At 38.8% G+C, this 25,385-nt stretch overlaps 4 protein-coding genes across 4 annotated transcripts; 3 read left to right on the top strand and 1 right to left on the bottom strand.

The window, feature by feature from the left end:
- The first annotated feature begins 1,861 nt into the window (after positions 1-1,861).
- Positions 1,862-3,562, top strand: LOC119795427 (odorant receptor 131-2-like). Its single transcript, XM_038303447.1, has one exon. It carries the CDS (start codon positions 2,087-2,089, stop codon positions 3,014-3,016), a length of 930 nt encoding a protein of 309 aa, XP_038159375.1. The 5' UTR covers positions 1,862-2,086; the 3' UTR covers positions 3,017-3,562.
- Positions 3,563-11,027: 7,465 nt separating this feature from the next.
- On the top strand, positions 11,028-11,954 carry LOC119795334 (odorant receptor 131-2-like). Its single transcript, XM_038303275.1, has one exon. It carries the CDS (start codon positions 11,028-11,030, stop codon positions 11,952-11,954), a length of 927 nt encoding a protein of 308 aa, XP_038159203.1.
- Positions 11,955-17,675: 5,721 nt separating this feature from the next.
- Positions 17,676-19,229, top strand: LOC119795428 (odorant receptor 131-2-like). The gene has a single exon (XM_038303448.1). It carries the CDS (start codon positions 17,853-17,855, stop codon positions 18,774-18,776), a length of 924 nt encoding a protein of 307 aa, XP_038159376.1. The 5' UTR covers positions 17,676-17,852; the 3' UTR covers positions 18,777-19,229.
- An 818-nt stretch (positions 19,230-20,047) lies between these two features.
- LOC119795341 (diablo homolog, mitochondrial-like) lies at positions 20,048-21,963 on the bottom strand. The gene is made up of 6 exons (XM_038303283.1): positions 21,621-21,963; positions 21,420-21,519; positions 21,195-21,320; positions 20,962-21,072; positions 20,764-20,860; positions 20,048-20,642 (listed from the first exon to the last, which is right to left on the bottom strand). Exons 1-6 carry the CDS (start codon positions 21,734-21,736, stop codon positions 20,440-20,442), a joined length of 753 nt encoding a protein of 250 aa, XP_038159211.1. The 5' UTR covers positions 21,737-21,963; the 3' UTR covers positions 20,048-20,439.
- Positions 21,964-25,385: the final 3,422 nt, after the last annotated feature.

Raw genomic sequence — 25,385 nt, 5'->3', positions numbered from 1 at the left:
AATCTTATTTGTTTTTTCAATTTCAATTTGCTCATGTTAATGATAAATATTTAATGTTAATGATGAATATTTCTCAATTTCAAAGTTACTTGCGGAGTACCTCATGGATTAGTGCTAGGACCTTCACAGTTTATTTTATAAAGGCCTCCATTTGGTTGAATTATCCAACAGCACTGGGTCATTTTCATTGTTATGCTGAAAATACTCTGAAGATACACCAAGGATGAAACTGGCTTGTTTTTTTAGATTACAGGCATGTCTCGAGGAAAAAAAAACCTGGATGACATTTCTGTTTTTTTTTGTTTTGTTTTTTATTCAAACAGGACAGAAGTTATTCTCTTTGGACTAGAGTCCTTAAAATATAAGCTGATTAGTCAGTCACTTTATCTGTATGACATTAAATTGGCCTCTGATAATAACATTAAAAAAAACATATTTCCGAACAGGACTTAAATCCCATATCAATTCTAAACTTCCCTTCTTTGATTTCTGGAATGTTACAAAAATGGGATTTTTCTTATTCTAGGTTTATACTCTAAATAGAGAATGCTGCTCCAACTTAAATTAATTGCTTCAATTGGTAACAAGCAATTGACTCAAGTTGATCCAACTTGATTTTTTAAGTTTTAGGGTTGAAAACAGTTTTTTTTTTTTTTTTTACTAATTAAAGCAGTTCAAGTTTGAGCTGTTTTTTCTTTTCAGAGTACATGGCGAGAGACTTTGCCTTTGTTACTTTAAGACTAGACATTGTAAATTTTGCAATCACCAAGTCCACAAAATGCAATTAAAAGGTGTCATTTGATCCAAAAGGCTTCAGCCAGAGTTTAAAGGGAGTTTTTTTTTCTCTCCACTGTCACTGCATGTATTCTCAGTGTGCAGAATTGCTGTAGAGTCAACAGCACAAAGCAAGTGAATGTCTCCTGTTGCACCATGCTCATCCAGAAAGGGACAATTCTGCTAAATGACAATTCTGCTGCTAATGACAGCTCGGTAAAATCAGCAGGGTTTCCTCAAAGAGAAAGCTTTTAACCAATCTGTCTGTATGATTTGATTAAATTGTCTCTCTACAGTGCCTAGAGATGGGATGTGTTGTGACATAAACAAAATGAAATCAATGGATTTGACTTTCCAGTGTAATACCCCTATTTGTTCCAGTATAATTGCCTGTACTTATATAGAGCTTTATACTATATTCAGTCATTCATAGACAGACTAATGGTGGCAAACCATAATAATAGCCACAGCCGCCCTGGGGCACACTGACAGTGAGGCTGCTGGTGGCTCTGTATCACATCTATGCAGGTGAAGTGTCTTGCCAAAGGACACAAAGACATGAAAGCCAAAGCCGGAGCTTGAACCGACAACCCTTCGATTGCAGGGCAAACTCCTACACCCAATGTCACTGTCGCCCTAATAATATTTATTTTTGAATCATTAACTATAAAAATGTTTTTGGTGCTCAGTACAAAGCAGGTGACATAAAACAAAGTTTTACAGCAAAAGAGTTTTGCGCACAGAGTTGTGTCATAATGACACCATTGTGTTGAGGTGTGCATCCTTAACTTTACTGTAGAGAGGTGGCTTAAATAACATTTTCTTTCTACAATGAGTTCTGATGCACCTATTTTCCCAGTTTGTTTCGTGCATTACCTCTAATAATGTTTTGTATGCTCAGTACAAAGCAGGTGAAATAATAAAATAGTTTGTCAGTAAAAGGGTCTTACACTTCTCCACTAACTGTAATAATTATGCAGTCAAGAGGTGTGTCATAATGATAACATTGTGTCCACGTGTGCTCTGTGCATCCTTAAGTTTACTGTACAGAGACGGCTCAACAGAGAACATTTTGTGCCTTCAATGAGTCATGTTGCCACATTAGAGCTTGGAGAGTTGAAATGAGAGTGATCTTGTTTCTTTGATTTAATGCTTATGTAGATTATCTTAAATATGTTAGTTGTGCTAATCAAAATAATGTCTGTATCTTAAGGTTGTGAAAAATTTCTTCTTGTAACTAACAAAGTATTGGGGATATTTTTAGAGTGGCCTGATAACTTTTTGAGGTTTTTCTGTATCCTATACAGTCTTGATGTCTAACAACAGCTCTCTGGATGGTAGTAAACCTTTACGGCGAGTGATGGGTGATCAAGGGATTTTTGTACAGGTTTTTGTAGCAGTTCTTCTTTGCATTAACTTTTTGCTGATCATAACGTTTTTTACGAAAGAAGCCTTTTTCACAAACATGCGCTACATTTTATTTGCCACTGCATTATTTTCTGATTGCATAAATTTAATTATCACAGATGTGTTGGTGCTGTTTTACGCTTTTGCTTTTCCTATACCCATGGGGTCATGCCTTATCTTTTTCATTGTGTCATCTTTGTATAATTATGTTACTCCCCTGACTTTGACAGCGATGAGTCTGGAGCGCTATGTGGCTATTTGTATGCCACTGTATCATGTAGAGCTGTGCACCAGACAGAGAGCCCTGCAAGGTATCCTCATCATACACAGCCTTAGCTTTTTACCCAGCATTCTGATTCTTATAACCTTCTTTTCTATAGCCACCATAGGCTTCTTTGAAAAATATGGAATCTGTTCTGTGGAGGTTTTCATTTTGCAAAGATGGCAGGGTCATTTTAGATCTGCAATAGGTCAGTTTTATTTCTTAATCATGTGTATCATCATTGCTTTCTCCTATATTCAAATAATGAAGGTGGCCAAAGCTGCGTCAGGAGAGAACAAAGAATCAATACAGAAAGGACTCAGAACAGTGATTCTTCATGCTTTCCAACTATTGCTCTGTCTTATCCAGCTTTGGTCCCCCTTCATCGAAGCCGCTGTGCTTCAAATTGATCTAAATCTATATATCAAAATCAGATTCTTTATCTATGTTTGTTTTAGTCTTGCACCACGGAGTCTGAGTCCTCTGATCTATGGTCTTAGGGATGAGGCATTTTTACTTGCACTGAAACAATACTTGTTCTGTTTTGCAGGAATTAACAAGTTAAAACTCTAAATTTCCCATATTATTCTACATTTGAAAACAAAAAATGTTAACATACTGTATTTGTAAGATATATCATATACTGAGCTTGTGTTAACAGGCCAAACTGAGCTTCAGAATTATATCTAAATATCTCAGATAAGGCAGATGACCTTTACCAAAATTCTTCTTATTCAGAACTCCTCTGGACAAGCCAGTTTGGCTTTCCATGCCCACGTGCTCCAGAAGGCTGTACCCAAACATCCCTCAACCATGAAAACTAGTCAGAATTTGTAAAACTAGCCGAGTATCTAATTTATCTAATAATACATTAGATGAAGGCCGTAGAATGAGTGATGTGCTGCTAAAAAACACTCTCCACAGCTTATTTCCACTTATGTTATGAGGGGAATGCTTTTCAAAAGGATAATTTTCTTCTGCTGTGCAGGAATGCCAGGTATAAGGAAAAGAGTCAGAAATGTTTAATTTAAGTTGATGAAAAATGGAAAATGTAGCTTTAATGTGAAAATGTAAATAATCAATTAAGACACCTGCCATTTACATTACATTAAAGATTATATATGCATGTGAACACTGTTGTGCCACAGTTATATTGATTTTACATAGTGGTGGAACAGGATGCCCGTTTGCTTTCCTGACTCTGAAAAGAAGTCCTCTCTGAAAGACACTCTTTCCTATAAAAGCCGTGCTCCCTCCACATCCCCATTTTTACACATCGATCCAGTGGAGAGGTGGAGAGGATGTCATCTGAATGTCTGTTCCTTCAGGCTGAGGCAGCACATTCTTCAACTGTTCAAAGTGAAGACCTGCAACATACTTAACCAGATAGTTGCAAAACAGGCTGTCTGCAATTTTTGTTTGAGTTTGCAGGAAAACAATGAAACTATATATCCAGAGACTGGATAAAACATGAAGCCTCACAAGGGACAGCCAGATTCCTGTCTAGGCTATCCAGACTAATCCTCATCATGTTGCTCAAATTTTGTTTCCTGAACTCTGATCCACAAAACCTCACATACAGCAAGTTGAGTGTAACTGCCAGAAAATTACGTGATTAAATCTTAAACATAGTCACAACAGCATATTTTTGAAATGTTTGAAAAGCATTCCCCTTATAACATAAGTGGAAATAAGCTGTGGAGAGTAGTCTTTAGCAGCACATCACTCAATCTATGGCCTTCATCTATTGTATTATTAGATACATTAGATACTCGGCTAGCTTTACAGATGTATATCAATTTATAGGCCCACATTAATATTTAACACTGATTTTAGAATGCCAAGAATGCAAAATTATACAGAAATCCAGGTATCAACTAACCTGCGATTACATATAGTCCTATTTGGTGTACAGGTAAGAAGCCAGGGCATATGATAAATTAATTCACTGGCTGCATCAGGGCACTGGACACTAATGGATGGCTATTGTTACCATGATAACTGTATTTTTTCAATGTTAGTGGATCAATGTATCAATATAAAATCATCTGTCAGCAGGTGAAAAGGAAGTCTAAAAACAGACTTGGTTGGACCTGTCAATCATCTCATGAGATTCCCCTTTTATTCTCTTTTCCACAGTATTTACTGTGCGAGTGTTCCTGTAATTACTCCAAAGCTTTTTTCTGCTCCTCATTACAAATTACCATCTCAACTCTCCATAAATTGACTTCCCCAATTTTCTTTATTTTGGGCTTAAATTACTGTTTATCTTCAGCATCTAAATATTTCTCTGGCAACCTTCCTTAGCAGTTATTTCATCTGAACTGCTTTCTTCTAATTCCCAATTATTTCTTTAATTGTCAAACCACATTTACCTCTCCCATTTGAAACTGTTGTCCAGCCTTCCTTATATCTACTTGATTTGCCATTTTGTTCAATCCACCAACCCGTCAGGCAAAAAACCCCAGAACCTCCCAAGTCTGATGTTAAGTTTCAGCTGTGTATTTGAAATGCAGACAAGACCTGGAGAGCAAATGACATGGGGTTGGCAGGGTTAACGGCAGTGCCAAGGCAAAGGGTCTGGGAGGCTGGTGATTTTCTAATTAATCATTCTGTTACTAAATAAGGTAAACATGCCCACTGTATTCAATACTAGCACAGCAATGACTTATGCAATAACTATATCAGGAAACGAGTACAGCACATCGTCTGGGATGGTGATATCAGCCATAGTTAATGATTCTGTAAAAACCAAATTAGCACAAAGTAGCACTGAAAAAGTAGGCTAGATAATATTCAATTAAGAGCTTAATGGGGGGGTGAGGGAAGATAGCTGACCTAAATATCTCAAGCACATTCATTTTCTAAATGACCACTTTAAAGGCACAAACCTGCACTAAAGCCATGAAGGCACCTGAAACGGCAGCGAGCTACCAGCGGGGCTCGCGAAATCACCGCCTCCTGTGTAAACGTACCATTGGACCCAGATTTAGAAGTGTTTGCCCTTTTAAAGGGAAGCCACAAACTGCAAGCTTAACATTTTTACTTTGAAATGTTTTAAAATTTCATTGGGAAGGCTTCCAGACATCATTCCATTTTTCACATCTATTAAAAGGCTGCAGATTCCAGCTTTTTTTCCTCCCCCTTTAGCTCATCTTGGAAGTTTCCCTTTGACCTTTGTCATTTCCAACCATTTGATAAGGTGTGGTTTTAAACGTAAAACATTGATAATGCCCCACCAATCCCATCTAGTTCTTAAACTGATTTCACATTCAGCATGAAGTCTAGTTGGAAAAAAAAAAAAAAAAAAGGTTAAATTATCTTTAGGTTTTGCAGAATCCAGTCCAAACAAGCCAGAGGTTGTTTCTTTAAGCTCTGCTGCAGCCCATTTATTACAGTTCTATTTTAGAATTGCTTTTTGCAGTACAAATGCGTCTAGTTATATCCCTACATCTCCATAGCAGGAAAGCCTTTTAGCTTTTCCTCTGCAGATTACCACGTTCCCCGCGATCAGGATGCCCAACAGAGTAGTGTAAAGTGCACCATTCAGGCCTCCCACATCCCTTCAGATAGAGCCTGAATAACTTGGCAAACAAGAGTTTGATTGAAAGCAGTTTATTTAACCAGATAGCAGCTCTTGAACCTGAAAATAAAATTTCAGAATCAGATCAGTAGCCAAACCTCAAATCTAACCATTAATGTAAAACTCACCATAGCTTTAAGATTTCTTCAATGGATCCACGCCTTGATGACCAACCTTTTGCCCTGGATGGGGAAATGCTGGAGGCTGGATGGCATCTGATCGTGTCGGGTCGTAGTTGAATGTGGAGACCCGATACTGCTTACGGCTGTAACGTGATCTAGACTTTTTGGAGTAGACTACATCTTGTTCGTTTACAGGAGTGAACTCTGGCTCATCCTCACCAGGATCAGATGAGGAGCTATAGCTCTCCTCTCCAACCTGGACAGAGCTGCCATCACCTGGAGCACCATGATGGCTGCCCTGCTGGACCCCAGAATTTGAACCACTGCCAGCACCCCCGGCACTGCTTGGGCCACTGCTGTAGTAAAATTCTGGAGGGCTGTAGCCACCAAAACTGCCAGCCTGTCCACTGGGATAGTGGTAGAGCGGCAGATATGGCTCCTGTTGAGGGTCTGAAGCTCCATACCGCAATGGTGGCCGATATTCAACTCCACCATCTGAGGAAGCAGTTCATGTAGTCAGAACAAACATCAACAGCCAATTTCAGACTTCATGTTGGATTAAACTCACATGAAAATTGAGGAGCACATGTGATGCTTCCAATAAGCAAGAAGGAAATCCACAAAATCCTGCAGACACATGGTGGGTTATATCATTAAAAGCATTCAGACCAGAAAGTTCTACAAAAAAAACCTTTTCACTCCAGGATTCAAGCTCCTGCTGAGGCAGACCTCACCTCATTGTGGTGTTAGAAGAGCAGGATAGAGCTCAGATGCCTTTAATAGAGACTCAAACCTGCAGGAGCTGCTTTTATATGATCTTCAGAGCAGCTGAAGATGATTGGAGCTGATTGCTAAGTGGAATCAGAACCACCATCATGGAGCTCCTCTCATTGGTTTTCTCTTTCTGAAGTTGGAGGAGGAGAAATGTTACACTGTAAACACTTAGAGGAGCAACAGAACCAGTAGGGACAGGAAGGATGGATCTAAGAATGACAGAGGTCAACAAAGTTTTACAGTCTGTCGCCAGGAAGGGATCAGAAGAAGGATCTAAAGAAAGTCTTTGATCTTTAAGAGAGGTTTTCTCTTAAGGGGCCCATGGGCGGATCTAGAATGGGGCCAACAGGGTCATGGTTCCATGGCTGGCTCTGTTTAGGAAAGAAACAGTTAAGCAGACGGAGTAAGAGCAATCTTTATTTTTCCTAATATTTTTTTTTAATTTTCATTATTTAAAGCTGCAAAGCTAAAACTTTGTTTCTTGGTCTGGAACCTGGGCTGTCGAGTCTTGAGGGAACAGCCATTTTGTCTAAAGTGGGTGTTTTTGAGGACAGAACAACCATTGGTTAGATGAATACATGCAAACATGCAGCTACACATGTTATCTTTAATCTCATAAGGGACAAACACAGAGGAAATTATGGAGTCTGTCCTGGGTTTTGGTGGCCTTCAATTTGTGTAACTGGGTGTCATTTCAAACATACACTATATTGCCAAAAGTATTTGCTCACCTGCCTTGACTCACATATGAGCTTAAGTGACATCCCGTTCCTAATCCATAGGGTTCAATATGACGTCGGTCCACCCTTTGCAGCTAGAACAGCTTCAACTCTTCTGGGAAGGCTGTCCACAAGGTTTAGGAGTGTGTTTATGGGAATTTTTGACCATTCTTCCAGAAGCGCATTTGTGAGGTTGCACACTGATGTTGGACGAGAAGGCCTGGCTCTCAGTCTCCGCTCTAATTCATCCCAAAGGTGTTCTATCGGGTTGAGGTCAGGACTCTGTGCAGGCCAGTCAAGTTCATCCACACCAGACTCTGTCATCCATGTCTTTATGGACCTTGCTTTGTGCACTGGTGCACAGTCATGTTGGAAGAGGAAGGGGCCAGCTCCAAACTGTTCCCACAAAGTTGGGAGCATGGAATTGTCCAAAATGTCTTGGGATGCTGAAGCATTCAGAGTTCCTTTCACTGGAACTAAGGGGCCAAGCCCAGCTCCTGAAAAACAACCCCACACCATAATCCCCCCTCCACCAAACTTTACACTTGGCACAATGCAGTCAGACAAGTACCGTTCTCCTGGCAACCGCCAAACCCAGACCCGTCCATCAGATTGCCAGATGGAGAAGCGCGATTCGTCACTCCAGAGAACGCGTCTCCACTGCTCTAGAGTCCAGTGGCGGCGTGCTTTACACCACCGCATCCGACGCTTTGCATTGCACTTGGTGATGTATGGCTTGGATGCAGCTGCTCGCCCATGGAAACCCATTCCATGAAGCTCTCTGCGCACTGTTCTTGAGCTACATGAAGTTTGGAGGTCTGTAGTGATTGACTCTGCAGAAAGTTGGCGACCTCTTCGCACTATGCGCGTCAGCATCCGCTGACCCCGCTCCGTCAGTTTACGTGGCCTACCACTTCGTGGCTGAGTTGCTGTCGTTCCCAAACACTTCCATTTTCTTATAATACAGCTGACAGTTGACTATGGAATATTTAGGAGCGAGGAAATTTCACGACTGGATTTGTTGCACAGGTGGCATCCTATCACAGTTCCACGCTGGAATTCACTGAGCTCCTGAGAGCGACCCATTCTTTCACAAATGTTTGTAAAAACAGTCTGCATGCCTAGGTGCTTGAATTTATACACCTGTGGCCATGGAAGTGATTGGAACACCTGATTCCAATAATTTGGATGGGTGAGCAAATACTTTTGGCAATATAGTGTATCTTACTGACTAACCTTATCTCTAGACAGCAGTTTCGGGTAGAACTGTATGTTGCCAATTTTGGCCCCTGGGAAAACTTTGATTATGGTCCCCTGTGTCTCTAATGCAATGTTTCTAGCTATGGAATTACCAGATACCAGTAGGCTTTTCAGTGGGTGTTTTGCAAAAGGAGTAAAACTGATTAAAAACATAAACACTTTGGTGGTGACCCACGGGCTGGGATCCAGGACTATAGGGTCCACTGACTAACTTCCGCTTGGCTTAAGAGTTCTTACAAATTTTGTAAGATTAATGAATTAGTTTAATTAATTAATTCAGATTGACTACTAGGCTCAAGCAATCATTACATAAAGAGCAAACATAGAACCCAAGTTACACTACCTAAGTAAACTGCCAATGCAGCTACAGAGTGTTGCTGGCTGACATAAGCATACAGCAGGAGCACTTCCAGCCCCCCTAACCAACCATTGGCCACTTCTGCAAGCATACCCGGACTGGCCACAGGGAGAAGCGGGAAGCGCCAGCCTGGGATTGGCCTGCTGGCTTGCATCTCTCTGGAAAGACCAGGCCACTTTGGCCAGTAGCATTTGAGGAGGGACACAGAGAGCAGAGTGTGGAGGAAGGTGTGTGAGATGTGTGTCTAGTTCCAGCTGCTTTGGTGTCTGTAGCTAGCGAGTGTCTGTAGCTAGTGAGGTGCAATTTTTCGTAACATGAGTTCCTCTCTCAGTCAAACGTATCAATGATTGTCCAAAAGTACAAAAACTGAATAAAGACTATTTTACTTAATCTTTTCATTTGAGCATTTAATTTTTATAAATGCTTTCCTTAAATACAAAATAAAATCATATTATAAACCTGTATTTATAAAAATTGAGCTTCCCTATAGTCACATTTAAACTTGACGAATTGGGAACAAAACTCATAGTCAGACTGACTTAACTTGTTTTGCTTTGTTTTCGTCAAGACACCTTATCTGCTTTGATGAGCTCTGATAGCTTAGTGTGAAAAACAGCTGATCCCAGTCTGTTCTGTACATCTAGTCTGTACTTCTGCTTGGTTTGATGTGTTTCAAAGCTACGGTGAACTCAAACATAATAAAAACTTAATTTTTGGTTGATGAAAGCTTGTTTGATTTTTCAGCTGTGTCCTCACAAAGCAAAACAGATTCCAGCCCTATTTTATTTTAATACATAAGAAATCAGTCATGAAAAAATCTCCCAGTCCAGCTCTGTCTGCAAGGTGATTTGTTGTTCGCACTGGGAGAAAATTCACAACCTCTCTAACAAGAGGATGACAGCAGTGATACTATCGTGTAGAATGATCTAAATTGACATTTTATTATGTTAGCCAAAAACTGACAACAAAAATACAGAAATTAATTATTCACAACAATATACTAAAGAGGACAAAAAATATTTGTAATTAAAGACTAAGACAAGTTTCTCAATGCTTTTATTGTATATATTATGCTGCTCCTTAATTAATTTAAACAGCACCAATGCATAAATGCATGCATTTGGGCTAAAGCTTTCAAAGCTACCAAAATCAAAGTATTTTTAGCCTTGCCCAAGAATGGCCATTGTGTGTGCTTATGGACCTGCCTGAGCTCTTGAAGCAGTGCAGAAACATTTGCCAACTTTATGTAGGCCTATCCATTTCAATGTATTCCATCTTTATTTGTTTATTAATTTATGTAATTTCACTTATAACAATTGCCCATTGTTGGATGTACATTGGCTTCAAAAGTAGTTTCTAAACCGTAGAGCTGACATAAGTATTTTTATATATATACATATTTTGCAAGAGGCAAGGTAAAAATAAAATATACAGCATTCGTAACAGTGTTGCACCACTGGGTCACCAGATGTCCCTCCTGTCTTGCACGCACCTATAAAGATTTTCTGCAGAGTTCTCTCAGATGGCAGCACAGAATGAGGGTGAAGAAATCTGTGAATGTGCCATGCTCAGGTGGTTGTTGACTGGGTGACTGGGCGTAAATAACATTTCTGTGAATATTTTAATTATAGCAAAGATAGTCAAGATAGTCAATATATCTGTTTAGAGTAGTGTGATTTTTTTTGTTGTTGTTGTAACTGGCAACATTTTTGTATTTAGATCTGTCATTATAGTCCTATATATATCTTTTTTTACAACAAAGAATTACATGGCTTCCAACAACTCGCTTCTAGAGCAGTTTTATTCCAGAAAAATTAATTACAAGGTAATTTTAGTTCAGGTTTTGGTCTGTGTTTTTCTCTGCATAAATGTTTTTCTGATCACAACTTTTTTTCTAAAGAATTACTTTCATACAACCATGCGCTACATCTTATTTGTCATAACACTCTTTTCTGATTGTCTCTTTCTGATAATGACAGATATGCTTCTTATTTTGAGCTACTTTAGTTTTGCCATAGAGATATGGCTGTGTATCATTATCTACATTATTTTGTCTGTCTACACGTTCGTCACACCCCTTACTCTCACAGCCATGGTCCTGGAGCGCTACGTTGCAATCTGCATGCCCCTGCGACATGCAGAGCTTTGCACCACACGCAGCACGGGCCACCTAATCCTCACCATACACAGTCTCAGCTCAGTTCCCTGTGTTGTTGTTATCTCTATATTTTTTGCATTCACATCTTTTACTTTCTACACCACAGGCAGGATATGCTCTGTGGAGATGTTCATCTTGTACAAATGGCAGGGTCATCTGCGATCAGCTATAAGTCAGTTTTACTTCCTGATCATGTGTGTTGTCATTGTCTTCTCCTATGTTCAAATAATGAAAGTGGCCAAAGCTGCATCAGGAGAGAATAAACAGTCAACATGGAGAGGCCTCAGAACGGTGATTCTTCATGCTTTCCAGCTGCTCCTATGTCTCGTCCAGCTATGGTGTCCCTTCATTGAAGCTGCTGTGCTTCAGATTGATTTCGTGTTATTTGTCAACGTTAGGTACTTTAATTACATAACTTTTATTCTAGCTCCAAGATGTCTGAGTCCTCTGATCTATGGTCTCAGGGATGATTTGTTTTTTCAGGCTGTCAGGTACTATGCTCTCTGTGGATTATACAAGAAACAACCATCGGGTTAAGAAATGCATACTTGAGCTTGTTTTTATCTTATGGTTTTATTTGTTAGAAAATGACATAATATGTACAATTATAATAATTATTTACACAAATCTGTCAAATAAAAGTGAAAACAGCGCCCTTTTGGATGGTTTCTGTAAAAAAGATTTAATTGACATTAAAGTGTCCTTTATGTGAATGTTTAAAACTAGATGGCATTTTTCTTTTTTTTCTGACATGAATGCTCAGATTATTTCAGGAGCAAGACAAATCAAAAGTGCTGCACATGAAAAAAAGAGACATAATGGGAGAGCAAAGATGAAAGTACTTTGCAGTGGCATAGGGGCAATAAATAATTAATGAGCATGAATAATTAAAGAGAATATAATGAACAATTATAATGTTAAGATGATAATAAAAAGGTAAAAAAATATTAACAATAAAATAAGACAGTTGAAAAACTTCAAATAATGTGTAGATTGCACATTGATGACATTTCTGAAATGTCAATATCAACACATTCTCTATTAGACTGAATTGATGTGATTCTCCTATGATGTTATATTAACTGCAGCTGACAAATATTTTATAATCCACACTTTAACCCCCTAAAACACATGGAAGTACTCAGCTTTATATTTTTCCTAAAGATAAATAAAAGCAAAGAGGCTGGTTAGGTTACATACACATCTGTATAAATATTTAGCCATCTGGGCCATGGTATCTACAAATTGTTAAATCAGAGGCAACTGGACTTTTGCTCATTTTTTTATGATAGCTTTCCAGGAGTGTTATGTTAATCTTGTCGGTTCGCAGCAACCCATGCTTGGAGTGCTCATGAAAGCCTTTGTTATCCAACATAATGAACAAATCACAGTAGCATTTAGCCTTTGACTTTCGAGAGTTCTTCCAGTTTAGTAACTCTGTCAATCAATCTGCAGATCTCTTTTCCATCTCACCTAATGTCTTTCCTCTATGCGTAACCATTGCAAGCTGAACATCTGACCATACTACTGTACATACCCTCATCAAATCCTGTCTGACTCTGTTTCTGTTTTTGTTTAGTTAAATTTTTATCAACTACAGCTGTTAACCACTCTTTGGCCCTTTTTGGCTCTTACCAACAATTCTAGTCGGAATTGGTGTTAAAGATAGCCAACAATTAAGTGTTGCATATCATCAGGTTTCTTTTATCATAGTACATGTTATTACAGGGAAATCGGAAAAGGAAACTGAACTTTGCAACATATATTAGCATTTTTGTTGTCATTTCCTGGGGAAAATTAGCTCAGTTATACAGTATAGTTTTAATGATGAATTGCAAAAGATGCAACTCAAAGGTTAAACTTCATCAAATGAATCATATCTATTTATTTAGTAAGTAGGACTCGTTTCTGGTGAGGGTTGGACTCCGCCAAGGTTGCCCTTTGTCGCCAATTCTGTTCATAACTTTTATGGACAGATTTCTAGGTGCAGCCAAGGTGTTGAGGGAATCTATTTTGGTGGCCTTAGGATTGCATCTCTGTTATTCACAGATGATGTGGTTCATGAGGTTAGGTTCATCAGGGTGTGATCTGCAGCTCTCACTGGAGCGGTTCGCAGCCGAGTGTGAAGAGGCTTGGATGAGGATCAGTGCCTCCAAATCTGAGACCATGGTCTTGAGCTGGAAAAGGCAAAGCTCTCGATTTACCGGTCAATCTATGTTCCTACCCTCACCTATGGTCATGCGGTCTTGGGATTCCCCCGGAGGAACTGGCCCAAGTGGCTGGGGAGAGGGACGTCCAGGCCACTACCCCCCCAACCCAACCCCGGATGGATGGATGGATCTGTTTATTTAAATTGTATACAAATATTTATGTTTGTATATGACATAAATATACATCAATATATTTATATTTATGGTTATAAATAAAGAACACTTTAAGTAATGAAATGAAAAGATATGATCAATCATCACATTAAGAAAAGTTTAATATTCCTAAGAAACTCTGGAAATATAAAGAGACATGGCAGGTTATTCATTATACGTTTTATTAAAGATTCAAATTAAAAAAATATATTTAGTATTTCAAATTATCAAATTAAATGTAGCAACCTTTATATTAAGTAGTGCAATCTTCATCCATTATCACATTGATGAAACTCTACATACACTGAAAAAAATAATGCGACCGCTTTTGGCATTTATTTTGAACCATATTTAGTTACTTTAACACAATTCTCTTATGTCCTACCCTGCTTAAATTAAACAATTGTGTTAAATTAACTAAATATGATTAAATAGATGCCAAAAATCCTTTGCATTACCTTTTTCAGTGTATTACTTTGGTCTTTGTATTTGCACTTAGAAGACAAACAAGTCGATTTATTCTTTGGTGTAGTCTAGTCTATTCTAGTGGGTTTGCTAAACCTCATCAAATATTTTCAAGCATAAGTAACGTTTCTGTATAAGTAGCCATGTTCTTACTTCTAGCACATGACTTATTGGCCAGATTCATAGCAAAAAAGGCAAAATGTAAGTTTGCCGTTTCCAATATGCAGGCTGACCTGTTTTATGTTAAAAACAAGCCAAGTCTTTTTGAATATTATCCAATCTCGACACACCTAAGCAACAGTTTTGCCCAATCTTCTATGCAGTAATTCTAAAAATAGCTATTTTTAGATCTCTCTAAAGAATTATTTTCAGATTAAAATCACTCTGGTTTGGCCTCTTCAGGACATTCACAGAAAGTTTATGGAGTCACTCCTTTGAGGTCCTGGCTGTGTCCTTTAAATCAGGCATCCCCAACCTCGGTCCTCGAGGCTGTCATGATGGGTTTGAGGTTCTTAGCCCACATGCAGAACACAACGGAGGCTGGGTAAAAGTTTAACAGAGTTTATTGAAAGTTTCACAAAACACAAGATAATGTACTGGGTCAGGAACTGGTCCGGGCTGGTTCACTGAAGTCTGCAGAGATGATAGTTTGATTAGAAGGCAGGCAGATGAGTTATGAGTCTTTGATAATTCTGGATTATACCTTGACTGAGTCCGGGCTTCTCTTTGAGAGAGAGAGGGAACCGTTGGGTCCAGAGACTGTTTGTTCAGCAGAGTTCAAGAGCAGCTGCAGCGTCTAGCTTCTGACTTTGAATGGCAGACCTTGATCAGAGTTTCCAGCTCTTCACTAAGAGCAGCAGGGGAATCCACATAGGAATCTTCAGGTTGGCTCACCAGGGCAGATTTGGCAGGTTAAGCTCATCCCGAGCTTCAGGCTAGAGACAGGTTTCCTGTGAGGCAAAAACAGAGGAGAGTTAGAATCTGATCCCTCTCAAGAGACAACTAAGATTTTTCAGTTTCAAGGCTCAGGTTGCTAACCAAACTAAGGTCAACACTACGGCGTCGAAGCAAGGTCTGGCAGCTGGTTATAAATGAAAGGTCTCCTGATGAGTAGATGCGTCTCAGGTGTGCTGGAAAACTCCAGCTCCAGGAGACCCACGGCGCACTCTGCTGGAGGAAGGTGGTACAGCTCCAGATCCCAACAGAGGCCCGCTGTCCTGCAGGTTTTAGAGGTTTCCCTGCTTTAGCACAGCTGATTATAATGATTGCAGTAGACCAAAAGCCTGTTAATCAGCTTTCAGTTAAAATCAGCTGTGCTGGAGCAAGGAAACCTCTAAAACCTGTAGGACAGCGGGCCTCGAGGACCGAGGTTGGGGATGCCTGCTTTAGATCATTGCCCCAGTCTGATGTCAACTACGCTTTTCCGCAGGTTTTCATACAGGGTGTCCATGTATATTTCTGCATTCACTTTTACCTCTATTCTAGTAAGTCTGCTAAGTCCTTGCTGCAGCAAAAAACATTACTATAGTATGATGCTGCTACTGTATTACCATGCTTCACTTAAAAGACAATGGTGGCATGTGCATGAGTGATTTCTGGTTTAATCCAAACAAGACACTTTGCATTCATACTAAAAACACTTCTGCAATGGGTTCATGTTTGTTTTGGTCAGAGTGCCCAAAAGTGGAGGACATATCAACTGGACAGAACAGAAGTAAGGTGAGCAATCTGGAGCTCATAGAGCAGCAGTGTGAAATCAGTGCAAGAACACCAGCTGAGAAAGTTTCATAACCGGGATGAAGCAACCAGCAGTGCCTCCCCCTGAAACTAAGGAACCACAACGGTAGCTCACGAGGAGAGAAGAGGAGAACAGCAATGGATCGGAGAGGGCTACCAGGAAGACAGAATACTAAAGGTGGTGGGGAGGGGCTGCATCTGACCATGAGACCATTAGAAAGGAGAGCAGTATATCGTAGAAGGCTGCCAGGGAAACAGAGCATGAAGATGCTAGCCTCTAGAGGCTAACTGCTGGAGGCAGAAGGAGAACAGCTGAGGATCAGACACAACAGTGGAGCGCTGTCTGCTGTCTACACTGGAGGTAGGAAGAAGGAACAGTCCTTCTAGGGCTACATTAAAATGGCTCTTTGTCGATGATTAAGAATTATTAAAATCATTCTTTGTCAACATTTATTTCCCTATTTTCCAGTTTTAATAAATTAATCCTGCCTGTGTAACCTCCTTTATTAAAACAGTGGTCATTTGAGAATACTTCTGATTTTCCCTTTTTGTAGGTGCTCAGTGGGGCAGTGGGTAGCACCACTGCCTTACAGCAAGAAGGTTCCAGGTTCAATTCCTGGCCTGGTGTTAAAATGTAAGCCTTTGGAAAATATGTCCTCAGGTTGCATGTCTGTAAATACTGCTCTATTCTGTTTTAGCGACACAAGAGGGCGCAAAGAGAACAGTAATGTGGGAATGTGATCTCATGGACTTCCCATAGATGGCCATTGATATGTGTGAGTTTTTCACAGCCCAACTGGCAGATGGTCACGTTATATCGTTCAGTGGAATAAATCTAGAAAATGAGAAAAGCCGTCACCCTCTTTTCTCCTTAAGCATATATGCTTTCCAGTTTTTCACCAGTCACCTGGTAAGGTTGTTGACAACCTGCCTAACTTAGCACATTGGGGTGCTATAAATATTTCTTCTTTAGTTTCTTCAGCTTGTTTATAATTTAATCATTGACAAAAAAAAAAATGAAAAAGAAAGCCTCCTATGTCTGTTCAAGTAGCTCAACATTAGATTTTTGGTGCTTGATTAGATTTTGGTTTGAAACTCTACACAAGCCAAGAAGAAATCAAATTATTGTTGTCCCCTGTAGCCAAAAGAACAATCATCTTTGCTGTCTTTTTATTTAGTTGCCATTATCTTCAGTTGGCCAAGCGTGACCTCACAGTTTGCTCTGGAGAACCAGGTATTCCACAGTGCCCAACTAGAGCCACTGTTCCTTTTCTTAAACCTATTTTTTTATTGAAACACATGACATTTGTTTCAAAGTGGACAGGGTAAGTTAAAGGAACTAATCAGAAGCTTTAACCCGAAACATTAGTAACCAACTAATGTTGTTAATCACTTGCTCATTTTCAAATAGCATGTGTGCGCAGGTCTTTCAATGCAGCAAACTTCAGTGACTCTGTACAAAAGTTGTACAAAAAATCTTTAAATCTTTTTTCTATTTGTAAGAAATTCCATTAAGCTAATTTGAAAGAAACATCCTGAGCTAATTTTTCTGTTCCCTATGGTGAACCACTGAGGTGCACAAACAGAAGCAATGACGACACCTGATAGCTCATTTGCATTTGATGATCCTCTTAGACCCAATACTTAAAGCCCTCGTGCAAGGAGATTTTTCTGAGCAGGCTGTTAAAAGCATGTGACTCAGAGAATTTATAGCTTTAAATTGCTGTATTTATTATTACATCTGAGCTCTTTGGGTGGGCACTCCCTAAATATTTTATTGATAGAATTCAGTGTATGTAATAAAATTTAAACAGAATGCAGTCAGTGGGATGCTGCATCATTCAATGTTTTTCTTTGCTTGAAAACAAAAATGTCAAATAACAGCTCTGGGGTTGTTAACATTTTCCAGGAATTGATCAATTTCCGGGCTATGTTACTGCAAATGTTCGTGATTATTTTTCTGTGCATCAATATGCTGCTTATTGTGACCTTTTTCAAAAAAGAGTGTTTCCACACAAGTGCTCGGTATATATTATTTGCTGTTATGCTGCTTTCAGACAGTTTTGTGTTACTCCTATCTGATGTTTTGCTCATCGTAAACTCTCTTGAGTTCACGATACAGGTCTGGTTGTGTACCATTATTTCTGTTGTCACTGTCCTCTATGTTATGGCTACACCTGTGACTCTGACAGCAATGACCCTTGAGCGTTATGTTGCCATTTGCCTACCCCTGCGCCATGGGGAGCTGTGCTCCACACGGCGATCAATGCATTGCATCCTCATCATTCATGGAGTCAGCTCTGTTCCTTGCATCTTGATTCTCACTATGTTCTTTGGAACAGCCTCTTTGGGCCTCTACAAACAAAAGGCTTTATGTTCAGTGGAGGTTTTCCTTTTGCAACCTTGGCAACGTCATTTCAGGTCTGCTGTAAGTCAGTTTTACTTTTTGATCATGTGTATCATCATCATTTTCTGCTACATTCAGATAGTGAGGGTGGCCAAAGCTGCATCAGCTGAGAATAAACAGTCGACAAAGAGAGGACTCAGAACAGTGCTTCTTCACGCCTTCCAGCTGCTGCTCTGTCTCATCCAACTGTGGACCCCCTTTTCAGAAGCTGCTGCACTTAATGTTGATGTTAATTTATTTGTGGACATCAGGTTCTTCAATTACATGATGTTTAATCTTGCTCCAAGATGCTTAAGTCCTCTTATTTATGGACTCAGGGATGAAAAGTTTTTTCTCGCACTCAAAAACGATGTTTGCCTCGGCTACTGTAAAAGATACACAGTCTAAGTTGTCTTAAAAATCCCGTAAAATGTTATTATTGTTGTTGTTATTATCATTAGTATTGTTAGCATTGTCTAGTGTGCATCTGCCTTTCAACTATAGACTGCTGGAGATAAACACTAGCCCCCACACAGAAGGTTGTGTCTGCAATTGTACAGCAGTTCTTGGGCCCCTTTTTAATGTAGCTGAGATATGCAGCTTTTACTGTATAAATAGGTGTGATTGTTGATGTTCATGTATAAAGGAAAAAAAATATGTCAATTTACAGTTTACTAACTGTGGACCGTCCAAGCATCAAATGCTCAGAATGAAATAACTTTTTTGAACAATATTTTATTCCTATGTGAACATTATTCTGTCCAACCAGCTAAGGATTATTTATGGATATAAAAAAGTTTAATTCTCTTTCCGTACAATCTTGAATAATAGGTTATAGTAGAGCCAGCTACATTTATTCAAGTGTGGTTTTTTATTAAGTGTAAATATGTCCACAATGCATTGATTAACTGTAACTGTAATGATTATAATGTTATGATTTTATATACCTTGACCTGAAATGATAATGTGAGCATCTCATAATATATCTTTTAGGAACAAGAAACAGTTTAATCGTAGTTTCCCATTGTTATTGTAATAAAATAGGGTATTTAATAAAAAAATCATTGAATAATGTTTTTTTTTTAGATAAGAAATAGAAATTAAAAAGCATTCCTTGTGCAAGTAAATCATAGGTATGCTTCTGCAGTTTTAAATTGACATCCCCTTGATAAGAGAGATAATTTGTTTAGTTTCAGTGGCTGTCATGGAGTTTATAAACTTTGAAATATTTCAAATTGTACTTATCTGTAAACATAGGGATATTGTAGCCATCATTGTGGTACTTTCAGGCATATTGTTTAAGTTTAATATTTTGAGTATTCGGAGCTGTGTGACAACTGTAGTTTTTCAAAAATACCTCGGTATAAACTGGTAATATGACCCAAACTAAACTTGCTTCTAGATTAAAGTCCTGACAATAATTTCCTGTATATTTCAGTTTAATTCAAGTGCAACTGCTGTGATTTGATAAACATGCAAAAATGAAATATTTATGTTGGAACATAAAATATTTCATCAATAAATAAATAATAAATTATTCCTTTTTGCTTGTAAGTCACTGTCATGTCTCGTCTTTTGCTTTTTCCAAAAAAATATGAAAATATCATTGTTTCATGGTAATATGATAAAGCTAGACATATTACAAAAAAGAAAACAAGCAGATTATTGTTTTTTTTTTTACTTTTTTATTTGTTCTTTTTTTTAAGACATAGCAAAACTGATAAATGTGATAATTAGAAAACACACATGTTAAAGTAAAGCATCAACATAGTTTTTTCTCATACGACTCACAGTCAAGAGCCTTTTTTCTCAATTTCATTAATTGTGGAACATTCACAAATCAAATAAATAGACTTAAAAAGTTATACAGTGGTTAATGCTCTAAAAAGTGCTATTCAGTTATTTCCCTTTAAAATTAGATGGCTTTCACGTTAATATAAATATGCTCAATATATACAATGCTACAGACTCCAGAGAGTAGTTAAAGGGGAGAGGAAACAAACACTGTAGGTATATAAAAATTTCCTAAGGAAATCAATTGCACTTTGACAAGGTTTCTATTCTGCTTGGCTCAGTCTTCCCGTAGATAAGCCTCATGAACCTCATGCTCGTTGCCGTCCAGAAAAGCATTGTATTCAGCCATTCTCTGGATCTCCTCCACTTTAGTCTCAGCTAGCTTCTTGTCGGCCTCTGCTGACAGTTTTCGTGCCTCCTCCACCTGGGACTCGGCCACCTGAATATTTGTTTGGACCAGGATGGATGCCTGATGAGCTCCTGTAAATACAGTGATCAACCACAAATATTACTTTCTGAACTGCACATGTGTATAAAGCTTTTTATACGTATATATATTCATATCAAGTCAGTTTTAGTACAATGTTCTAATTTTGCACACCTGATGAGTATGCTGCCTCAGCTGCCATTTTTGAGATATTAACAGCATTGATCCAGGTTGAGTCATAATGTTTGCATTCATTGAGTCTCTCAGCAGCCTGTTAGGACACATGCAAAATATAATCAGCATGAAATATGCTCTCTTTTTTAAGAGAAAAAAAATCTAATGAAAGAACCAAACAACTTTTTTCAATCTTACCTCTGCACGCCAGCCACTGATTGCCCGCCGGAGGGATTCCTCCTCCGATGGACTCATCTTGCCCAGTGATGCAAGGTATCGTTTTTGAAAGGTGATTCGTGAGTGCACAGCCTTGTGAAGAAAACAGCAAAGGAGCAGGTTTAGTCTTTTTTCTATAATTTCTGATCTCTTTAAAAATCAAACCCAACAATTTTGTAATTAGTTTTTTTTAAAAATTTAAAATGAACATCTACCTTTGAGTAGTCTGTTAGCGCTTCCGTGAGAGCCAAGGTGGCCTGAGAGAGGAAGGTACTCGAGCTGTCAGTCAGCACTGAGGCGGCCCTCCTGATTAGTGAGTTATGGGAAAGATCTTCCACCTGCTGCAATGAGGAAAGGAAAATCAGTTTTAACTAGTTTGTTTATGTGAGGCGAACAACTTTTTTAATTGTTACAGTCTTTGAATTGAGTCTTTGACTTACCCAAAGTCCGTGGCCAACACTTAAAGAGGCCAGGCTGATGTGTGTAGGGTTTGTCAGTTCTCCGGGTTTCTGGACTCCAGACCTCCTGTTCTCACAAGTGCTGTAGAAATAAAAGAAAGAAAATATTTATTTAGAGATTAACAGGCATTAACAATAACTAAGCAGTAACTACTGCTTACAGCCTCTTTTAAAACAACGTACCTGAGGTAGCGGATGCTAGATGCACTTCTTCTTTGCAACAGGGATACATCTTGATTTCGTACAAGTCCTCCTACAGCATGTCTTGCACATGCAGAACACTGACGAATAGCTTGCATTTTTGCAAATATTTAGTTTAGCTGCTCTTGCTGGTTATTTTTTAGATTTTTTTTTTAGCTATAACTGCAGAATTTCTGTTTTCAATAAATCCAGATTCCTGCAAACTTACTGAAGATCTGTCTTTGTAGAATGAAGAAAAGAGTCCAGTTTTAAGCCAAAAGTTTGGATTCTGGATGCTTTACCACAAAGTAAAGAGTCTGTTGAATGAATACTGACGGTTGTGTTCTGAGGGTATTTATAAGGCCTGAGCCACTGTCTGTTACGCAAAAGGTATATTGATCTGTTGACGCTGCAGGCAAATGACGTATTATCTAAAGTCCTGCTGGTACGTGTGAGATAGTGAGGTTGATGGTGACAGTTTGAACAAGCCAAGTCTATCCTTTGTACCTTATTCTGTGTGTGCCTGCAGGTACTAAACAGTTTAAATGTTGATGTTAGCGTTTACTGGAAAAAACATTTACATCAAAATTTAAGATGATTTGATCATGCATTTATTATCATTTTAATTTCTTATTCTCTGAAAGACACTCTATGTTAAGTTTGATGTTCAGTCAAATATGTCCTGTTCATGTTGTTCAGATTTTAGTGAAGCTCCACTGATTTTATTAAATCTGTGGTATATAAACAGTAAAAAAAGCTGAGTGCTTATCTTTTTTTTTATTTTCAGGAATGATGCAGTTCCAGAACCTGTTTCACTTTTTATTGCTTATTTTGGGGCAAAAATGTCCTCAGTCTGCTCCTGTCGTGCCAGCTAAAGAACGTTCTGTTATTTGCATCCAAATAGGACTATAGGTTGCCCATGTCTTCCCACAGTCACATTATTCTATGTTTAAAACATGCAAAATGAAAACATCTCTGGCTTGCTGCTGGAAACACTTGTTATCTTACTGTATGGTAAATAGCTCTGATGTTATAATAACTGGGTAAAACAATTGATATTCTGTAAGGTAATATACCTTCCTGCTAATGAATGCAAATATCAATTGTTACAACAGAAGATGGGAATTAATCTGAAATAGTTTGAGAACCAACCTCAATCCCAATTCTTCTGCAGTTCATGCAAAATGCTGGTGACGTATTTCTCTTCTTTAAATAAGTCTAATCAGGTAACTTCTCCACTTCAGTACAATGCAACAAAATATTATGAGTAGGTCTGAACATTTCCATATTGTACTGCTTGATATCTATGTTATTTTTTATTTGTTTTAAGAAAGGCCTTACAGAGTCTGCAGCTCTCTTCTGCTCATTCTTGCAGCCCGCACTGGTACTTGAGAAGTTTATTTATTTATTTATTTTTTTTCAGCTTACCGGTACATGAAATTGACATTGGTATCTGAGTTAAGCTGGATGCTACTGAGTATCCACAAAATCTATCTTGAAAACTAAAATAGCACTCAGAGAGCGCAGAACTCTGCCTAGCAGCAAATTTTGCCCCATATTGTGAGTTACACCTATAGATGAAACTCGCACATGATCTGGATGATTACATATTTCAATGAATTATTCCTTGGCATTTGGTGCACCTTTGGTAACAATTTCCTTAAAATTCATTCAAAGTTTATAAATAAGGTACTACGTGTGTCTGCAGCCTCTGGTGTCTGTTCTGCTCTCAACCTTTTTCATTCACTCTGCTTTCTTGTTTGATCAGCAGATCGACCCTTGGCTCACTTTTCCTGTGTTTTTGTCTTCAGTCTAATAATTCAGTATAATGCCGAAGCTGTCAATAGTCACTGCTGCCACTCTCTGGTTTTAGGGCGAAGCTACTTGTTCTGCAAAAAAAAATCAAAGAATCCCATTTGGGGTTTCAGTTATGCTTTGATTTATTTTGTTATTTCTGTGTTTGCTGTTAATATTATTTGAATTTTACTCTTCCCCCTCTTTTCCCCTTAGCTCCCATCTAGCTGCTTCTTTCCAAACCTGCTCCCAATTAGCTAACTACTCCATTCATTGTTTTGTTTCCCATATATACTCATCTTCTGCAGTTCCTCATTTCTAGATTATCTTAATTCCTCTTGTATGTTTCTCCTGAGTATCTCTTCGTTTTGGTTCTTTAGTTTTCTGCCTGTTTTTTTTTTACTGCAACCTACTTTATCATTAAATCTGCAAAAAACCATTGCTACCTTCCATCTCTGCGTTTGAGTCCTTTATGAACCTCCCCACATCCTGACAGTCTAATCCAGCCACCATGGACCCAGCAAAGCACAGCCTGGAAGATAACAAAATAAACCTCTTTTTTCCTCAGCCCGCCCTGGAGGAGGATCAGGGCAGTTGCCCAAATGAAGGATATTTTTCTTCAAAACTCCACACTCCTTCATACCCTATAAATAACTGGACTATATGAGGAGAGTTGGAATGGAACCTTCAACCTGCCTTCGCCCAACTCTTCAACAAATCTCCACCGTTCAGACCACAATTGGCCTATCTTTCTGTTCCTCCTTCTGTCACCTCGGTCTCAGGTGTTTCTGCTGCTGCTTCACCTGCTGCAAAATTGCCATTGCCCCTGTCTCCTCCATGTGGAGGCATTGCCGGCCTCCAGAGACTTTGCTTGGTCATCACCTCCTAGAGACTCTGCTTCGCCCCCTAGAGACTCCGCTTTGTAGCCGGCCACCTTTGTTGGGTTGTTTTAGTTGTGATTTTTTTTTTTTTTTTTTTTGGTTGTTTGGTCCTTGCCGCCATTCCTTGATCACCTTCCTTCCACCCTGCGTGGGTTGTTTTGTTTGGACTCTGGTGTTTGGTTTTTTGTTTCATTGCTGGATTCTATTCATTCCTACAGGACATGTTTCTACCAGTTACCGAGTTCTCTGTATGTTATTTCTGGATTTATGCTTCTTTTGCAACCTACCTCATCATTAAATCTGCAAGAAACTATCAACTATCTCTGCCTTGGTCTCTGCATTTGGGTCATACAAACCTCCACATATCCTGACATGGACTGAGCTGCACCTTTAGTAAAAATTTTACCAAAATCAGTTCATTTTCAAGTCATCCTGTACATAACAAAAACAAACACACACACATACACACACACACACACACACACACACACACACACACACACACACACACACACACACAACCTCTACTAAAAACATATGCTCCTTACTGAGGTAATAAATTTGATCATTTACTAGGTCAGACCCATTTACCATGACAGGCTCGCATCCACTGATCAGCGCGTGAACTTCTAATCCTACGTAAAAATTGTAAAATAGACCAAAGTCTTACAGATGCATGGGAACGTTTTAGTCATAAAGAGTCAAATAAAAAGGATATTTCAAAGATACTTTGGTAAAAACTTGGATAATGTTCAAGCAAAAATGTTTCCTATAACACTCATACAATGCTTTGTGTAAAAGCAAAGTGTACGGTCATGGGAAATTGTACAGGTATAGTTATCTGTCCTGCAAGGACATCTGTGTGGGCCTATGGGATACTTTGCTTGAAGCTATGTTCTAGTTCACAGGTAGGAAACATTGCTCGTTGAGTGCCACTTTGCTGTAACTTTTGCATGTATCCCATGTTCAGCACACCTGAAAAAGATGAAGGATTGATGGCCAGTCCTCTGCTAACTTCTTGAAATCCTAAGGAGGTAATGTAGCCCTCTGTTTCAGGCATGTTGGAGCAGGGATGCATGCAAAAGCTGCAGGA

The sequence above is a fragment of the Cyprinodon tularosa genome, unplaced genomic scaffold, assembly GCF_016077235.1.
Source record: "Cyprinodon tularosa strain WSP-4 unplaced genomic scaffold, ASM1607723v1 ctg51, whole genome shotgun sequence".
Lineage (NCBI taxonomy): Eukaryota > Metazoa > Chordata > Actinopteri > Cyprinodontiformes > Cyprinodontidae > Cyprinodon > Cyprinodon tularosa.
Note: the sequence above shows the minus strand (reverse complement) of the source record. Positions and strands in the feature narration are given on the sequence as shown.

Bases quoted from the DNA above. Each gene is read 5' to 3' on its own strand.
- LOC119795427 (XM_038303447.1), top strand. From the start codon at position 2,087: ATGTCTAACAACAGCTCTCTGGATGGTAGTAAACCTTTACGGCGAGTG.
- LOC119795334 (XM_038303275.1), top strand. From the start codon at position 11,028: ATGGCTTCCAACAACTCGCTTCTAGAGCAGTTTTATTCCAGAAAAATT.
- LOC119795428 (XM_038303448.1), top strand. From the start codon at position 17,853: ATGTCAAATAACAGCTCTGGGGTTGTTAACATTTTCCAGGAATTGATC.
- LOC119795341 (XM_038303283.1), bottom strand. From the start codon at position 21,736: ATGCAAGCTATTCGTCAGTGTTCTGCATGTGCAAGACATGCTGTAGGA. The intron at 21,520-21,620 runs GTACGTTGTTTT...TTATTTCTACAG, and splicing joins TCTAGCATCCGCTACCTCAG to CACTTGTGAGAACAGGAGGT. The intron at 21,073-21,194 runs GTAGATGTTCAT...TTTCTTCACAAG, and splicing joins CGCTAACAGACTACTCAAAG to GCTGTGCACTCACGAATCAC.